General features: G+C 45.0%; 1 protein-coding gene across 1 annotated transcript; it reads right to left on the reverse strand.

The window, feature by feature from the left end:
- Window positions 1-902: 902 nt before the first annotated feature.
- On the reverse strand, window positions 903-3,887 carry LOC105037193 (vicilin Cor a 11.0101). Its single transcript, XM_010912884.2, has 6 exons — window positions 2,677-3,887; window positions 2,383-2,558; window positions 2,217-2,297; window positions 1,809-2,075; window positions 1,418-1,724; window positions 903-1,263 (listed from the first exon to the last, which is right to left on the reverse strand). Exons 1-6 carry the CDS (start codon window positions 3,743-3,745, stop codon window positions 1,073-1,075), a joined length of 2,091 nt encoding a protein of 696 aa, XP_010911186.3. The 5' UTR covers window positions 3,746-3,887; the 3' UTR covers window positions 903-1,072.
- Between the last annotated feature and the right edge of the window lie 3,159 nt (window positions 3,888-7,046).

Below are 7,046 nucleotides of genomic sequence, written 5' to 3' on the forward strand. Positions count from 1 at the left end.
GAATCTGGGATTTGTTGATATTCATCCGTTGGCCTGACTGATAACAATATGCCTGCACCAAATCCTTCAAAACACGGGCATTCTTTTTTGGCCCTGATAATGAGAAGAATATCAACAGCAAAGAGAAGGTGGGTCATATTAGGCCCTCCTTGGTGAGGCTGGTAACCATGGAGACCACCCACTAAAATCTGAGCCTGCAGTAATCTCGACAACATATTAGAGCAGATAATGAATAGAAATGGCGATAGTGGGCAACCTTGTCGTAACCCACCAGAAAAATGGAACCAAGAGGTTGGAACATCGTTCATCAAAATAGAGAACCTAGGCTGGGTCACACAGCACATTATCCATTTAATGAATTTGGGATGAAACCCACAATGGCGAAGAACAGTTTCAAGATATCTCCAAATCATTCTGTCGTATGCCTTCTCCATATGTGAGAGCACTTTTTCTTAGGCCACCAAAAGCTGAGAGTTTTACCTTTTTTTTTGGGGGGGGTAAATAAAATGGGAGTTGGAGGGGGCGATTCGGTGCAACTACCTCCCCTAAGCGTGACCATAGGCCCCAATCCCTACTGGAGAATGTTCTGCCATTTTCAGACCCCGTGTCCAGACCTTCAGGCTACACTCCGGCCCGATTTGGTAACAGGACTAGATTAAAGGCTTGCAAATCTTTAATCCCAAGGCCACTCTCATCCTTAGAGAGACATACTCTCTCCCAAACCTTATAGGTGAGACCGTAAGCTGAATGATTAGAAGCATTCCTTAGAAAATATCGGAAGCATTCCATGGAAAAGAACGATGAATGCGATCAATCTTCCTAATGACTCAACAAGGGAGCTTAAAGCTCGACGATAAACTAGAGGTATCAAAGATATTAAAGCTGAAGCTAAACAATAAAAGTGATTTATAAACACCAAACTAAGAGCGAAGTATTTTATTCCAGGGCACCATAAAGGCGCTTATTCCACAGATTTACATCACTCCTACTACTGCTACTACACTCCAACTCTGCATACATATTCCTTCGCTCTGGTCTCTACGACTCTAGATCTTCCTTTTGTATGATGATCTCAAAAGGCGGAAAATTCCAGTGGACCATCGCGGCCTTCCCCTCTCTCCCTCTCCTGCTCGCTTTCCTTTGGACCCTCCATGAAAACCTCCTCCCTTGGGGCATTCAAGACCTCGTCCACCTCCCTGGCTGGCTGGTCAAAGGACAACTCCTTTGTCACCCTATCCATCTGCTTTAACACGTTGTTCCTCCCTGGAATCCATCTCAAGAATTAGACTCCTTTAGAGAATTATATAGAAGATAACCGGATACGTGCTTAAATAACTAAGAAAAACATTTGCGCAGTGGACCAGCAACCAACCATTTCTCTAGTTCAAACTCATATACGAGTCTATGAAAAAGATACCTGCAAGCCAAGTCCTATGGTTGTTCTTGGCATTGATTCCGAAGCACAGCACCTCAAGATTCTCATTGCGAGAAGAGACGGCGACGGATGGATGGCCGGCCGGAACGATGAACACCGTGCCACGTGATACCTCGGATTGGACTCTTTGGTAATGCCTGCCACGTTGTTGTTCCTCTTCCTCCCGGCCTCGTCCTTCCTCCTGCTGTCTGGACAAATGCGGGCAAACTATCTGGACGTCGCCTTTGCCCCCAACCACAATTGCAATCTTGGTTGCCTCTGTATTATAGTTAGGTGCTATCATGGATCCCTGCCAAACAAACACATAATAATCTTGATTATAACCTGGTTGAGACGAGGAGAGAAGAGGGAGAAGGAAAGATTAATTAATTACTCTGCTGATATTAGCCAAGGAGACTTGGATGTTGAGGTCCATGAGCTCCGGGTAGTCAGTGCGATCAGCCTCTCTTAGCTCTCCATGACGGTTGGAGTGGGAAGGACGCTTTTCAAGCAGATTGAATGGCCTCCTCGATCCGCCCAAAGGCCGACTCCGACCTTCGGAGATTTGGCGGCTCATCTCCCTGATCTGCTCTTGGCTTGCCTGAATTATAGGTCCCTTTTGCTGCTTCTCGAAAAGCCTCTTCAGCTTGTCTTCTCGTGTCTGATAGATAGAACACGAATGATCATTAGTTCACTCAAATGTTAAGAACCATAACCAATACGTACAACTTGGGTACGTAGTTGTGCAAACAATTATATATGTAAGAAAAGAATGAGAGAAAGAGAGAGATATATTATATACGTTAAAGGCAGCTCTTAAGACTTGCTTGCTAAAGCTCCGGTAAAATGACTCGGGGTTTTGTCCACCAGCACCGACGAACGCCTGCATGGGCACAAAAGTCGATCGTTAACACCTTAGAAGATGACTTGGAGAGATGTGGGGCGATAGTTGTATATATGTGAGTGACCTCAAACATGCCAGGAGTGGCTACAGGCTGGAGGAGGCAGACTATAACGAGCTTCTCGTTCCTGTCTTTGTTCATTAAGGACGCAATTGCTCCTGCGCGCACCCTCATGATATCTCCCCGGCGAAGCTCGTGTGCCTCCTTATTATCTTGGCACATCAGAGTCAGGATACCATTCCCTACAGATCATCACATATAAATAAATATCAGCAGTACCTTGATGTATGGAAATGGGAGGAGGGAAACAAATAACAACAGTAGTGTAAAAAGATACAAGAGTGGATGCTAGCCTTTTACCTCTGACTACGAAGAGAAGGGCCTCTGCGTCAAAGTGGCTCGGGAGCACAAAAGTATTAGGATTAGTCTCAATGATGGCAACACGGTAGTTGGCAACCCCTAGCAAAAGCTTGGATTTCTCGAAGAAGTTCCTGAAGACCCTAATTTGGCCGTGTTCTGTCCTGACCTGGCGCATGAAGCTCTCCTTGTCGAAGAAGTAAGGATGGCCCTCTCTCCTCTTCTTCTCCTGTCCTTCCTCCCATTCTTCTTCCTCCTTGTTCCCTCCACGATGCTTTCTGTACTCCTCCTCGCACCGCTGCTCGCACTCTCTCTGCTGCCTCCTCCCCTCTTGTTTCTCCTGGCACTCCCTCCGGCATTCCTCCAGTTGCTTCCTGGGATCCTCTCTTTTACCACCATGTCGGCCCGTCTCCTCGCCTCCCCTCCTCTCCTCTTGGTACCGCTGCTCGCACCGGCGCTCGCACTGCTGCCGTTGCCGTTCACCTTCTCGTCTCTCCCGGCACTCCCGCTTGCACTCCTGCAGCCGCTGCTCGGGATCCTCTCTTCTACCACCCGTCTCCTCGCCTCCCCTCCTCTCCTCTTCGTACCGCTGCTCGCACCGGCGCTCGCACTGCTGCCGTTGCCGTTCACCTTCTCGTCTCTCCCGGCACTCCCGCTTGCACTCCTCGAGCCGCTGCTCGGGATCTTCTCTTCTACCATCCGCCTCCTCGCCTCCCCTCCTCTCCTCTTGGTACCGCTGCTCGCAGCGGCGCTCGCATTGCTGCCGTTGCTGTTCACCTTCGCGTCTCTCCCGGCATTCCCGCTTGCACTCCTGCAGCCGCTGCTCGGGATCCTCTCTTCTACCACCCGTCTCCTCGCCTCCCTCCTCTCCTCTTGGTACCGCTGCTCGCAGCGGCGCTCGCACTGCTGCCGTTGCTGTTCGCCTTCCCGGCTCTCCCGGCACTCCCGCTTGCACTCCTGCAGCCTCTGCTCGGGATCCTCCTTCTTTTCGTACTGCTCCTCGCAGCGGCGCTCGCACCGCCGTCGCATGCCTTCGTCGTAGAACGGTTGCTGCCGGCACTGCTGCTTGCATTGCTTCAGCTCAGGGTCCTCTTCTCAGTGGAGGAGAGAGCCAAAGTAGCGGAGAGGAAAAGGATGGAAAGGAGAAGAAGGAAAGGAATGGAGCCTCTTGGTTTGGTCATCATGGCTGGCTATTCTTAGTACTTACTCACGGATCACTCAGAGAAGCGAAAGCTCGACTGGGATGATGTGGAGTGGAAGGACTGGGGATCTATTTATAGAGAGAGAAAAGGTGATGGGTCTTGAGAGGGAGTGGTAACGTGGCAACCAGGCCACGCCTGCATGGCTACGTGGACGCAGGATGCGGTGATGGACAAAGCGGCTCGCCGCGTCCGGACGTTTGATCACGAGATCGTCGACGTTTTGCGAGGCTGAGTCGAAGATGGACGTTTTTGCGTGTGGAGCTCTCATCTCGGGCGAGCCGTACGCGTGTATCTCTTTTTGCTTCGTTTAGGCCGAGACGGCCACGTGTTACGGTAACGGACGGAAGACGAGGTGCGGCCCACTGGCTGTTACGTCCCAAACGATTCGTTCCAGCAAGTCCAGCAAAAGTTGCGTACGCGTGTGATGTTGCATGATGTCCTGCGCCTACGCGTGTGCGATCTTTCTAAAGCTCCAGCTCTTCGCACGTATGCTATAGCGCTATCTAGTTGCCACATGCCACGAAACTGGTGACCTGCTAGCACGACACGTGAAACGTCGAAGGCAACGTTTCAGGCTTGCATGGTTGCCACGCAGCGTCTAATTATGTTGTTGCCACCTTTTCTCTCTCTACTATGGATAGATATAGAGAACCAAGCTCTTAGCCTGTCTCCACTCGTTACCCACTGTTCTACTCCACTAGAAATCCAAACATGACGAGGATGAAAAGATACTCTCTCCATCTTATCCTCTACCTCTCTCTGTTCTCTCTCTCCGCCAACTTGGTTCTTTCTTATAAGAAAGAAGACCCAGAGCTCCAGCTCTGCAAGCAGAAATGCCAGCGGCAGCAGCAGTTTGATGAGAGAGAGAAGAGAGAGTGCCGGCGTGCATGCGAAGAGTATGCTAGAGAGAAGGAGGAGATGGAAAGAGGACGCAAAGAAGGTGGCAGTCAAGAGGAGCCTGAGAAAAGGTCGAGCACTGCAAGCACGAATGCAGGGTGAGCCAGCAGAGCGAGCAGGAGCAGAGACGGTGCGAGCATAGGTGCGAAGAGAAGTCTCAAGAAGAGAGGAGAGAGCGAGGTCAGGGAAGAAACGGCGAATCGAGCGAAGGTGCCGAGGAAAATTCCAGCAATGTCAGCAGCAATGCCAGAGCCAACATTATGACCGGCGTCAGCAACAAGAGTGCAAGAAGCAATGTGAGGAGGAGTTAAAGCAGAAAGGGAGGGAAGAAGGGGTGAAGGGCACGAGAGCGAATAGAGGAAGCGAGGAACATCCCCTGGAGTGGAGGGAGAAAGAGAAGCAGTTGTCGTATAACTATAATAAAATATAATAAAATATTATATAATAAATAAAAAAATAAAATATTAATAAAATATTATATAATATTTATAACGATCAGAAAGAGCAGCAGTTGTCGTATGACTGTGGCAGTTTAGGCTCTGCATGGTGTCGTATAACCGAACCCTCAATTGACGTTGCTATAACAAAAACTTCCCGTTAATCAAAACTATACCTTTCGATCCCTACGTATCGTGATCCAACTGTTTTGATACGAGATGATTTCAAATAATATCTAAAATATCTTTTCAAATCTTAAATCTCATCAGGCAGTAAAAAAGACAGAGAGACAAAATGAAGAAGACTCTCAGCGGATGCTACGTCCGAACCCCATCTTTCTCTCCCCAGTCTACCCTTCTCTCCCCGATGATCATCTGCGATGGTCTTCCCTCATCGGCCCATGATGCGACGGCCCCTCCCCCCTCCCCGATGCCTGAAACCTCTCTTTTCTTCCCTGGCGATCGTTCGCGATGGCCCTCTCATCTCTCCCCGACGATCGTCCGCGACGGTCTTCTCTCGCTGGCCCGCGACGCGATGCCCCCCCCTCTCCTTCCCAGCATTGGAAATCTCTCTTCTCCTCTTCGACGACAGCCCGCGGCGGCCTCCCCCTCTCCGATGACCGCCCGCGACGTACGGCCTCCCCTCGTCGTGCTCCGCATTGGCACCGACGTCAGCCTTCGACGGTCCATAGAGAGGATCATGAGTAGTGAAAAATGGGCCGGAAATGCCCTTCGATCCACGTCTCGATCCAGCACGAAATTTTATTTTAAATAATAAAAAAATAATATAAAAAATAAAAATATAATAAAAAATAATAAAATATTAATATATATATATATAATACATATAAAATAATAAAAATTATTTTCAATTAAAAAAAATAACATATATATAAAAATAATATAATATAAAATAATATAAAAATATAAAATATAAATTTGATCAATTTTACAATCGATTTTGAAAATTAAAATATTATAAAAAATAAATTGTGACTGATTTTGTGATCGATTTTTAATTAAAAAATTTAAAAATAATTATCTATTGATTTTGTAATCAATTTTATTAATAAAAAAATATTTTAACAAGCTTAGTGATTAATATTATGATTAATAAATTAATTAAAAATATTAAAAATAATTATCAATCGATTTTGTGATCAATTTTATTAATAAAAAAATTAAAAATAATTAGTGATTATTCTTACGATCGATTTATTAAAAAATATTTTAATAAATTTAGCGATCGATTTTGCAATCGATTTTTAAAAATAAAATATTATAAAAATTTAAATTATTCTTCGTGCTCATTTGTTCACCGAATAGAATAATCATTAAATTAACATAATACATAGTTAACTAATTATGATATACAATTTAATTAATATGATACATAGTAAATAAATATATTACACAGTTAAATTAACACAGTACACATTTAACTAAACATGGTACACAGTTAAATTAATACAGTACACAGTTAATTAAATACGGTATATAGTTAAATAAATACTATATACTGTTAATTAGTACACAGTTAACTTAATATGGTACATAATTAAATTAATATTGTACACAGTAAATGAACACTATACACAGTTAATTTAATTACACAGTTAATTTAATACTGCACATAGTTAAATGAATGCTGCATATAGTTAAGTGAATACTGCATACAGTTAATTTAACACTGCACACAGTAAATTTAATACTATATATAGCTAAATGAACCCTGCACACAATCAATTTAACACTTTACACAGTTAATTTAATACTACACATAGTTAAATGAACTCTGTATATAGTTAATTTGACACTGTATATAGTTAATTTAACA

The sequence above is a fragment of the Elaeis guineensis genome, chromosome 6 (genome assembly GCF_000442705.2).
Source record: "Elaeis guineensis isolate ETL-2024a chromosome 6, EG11, whole genome shotgun sequence".
NCBI lineage: Eukaryota > Viridiplantae > Streptophyta > Magnoliopsida > Arecales > Arecaceae > Elaeis > Elaeis guineensis.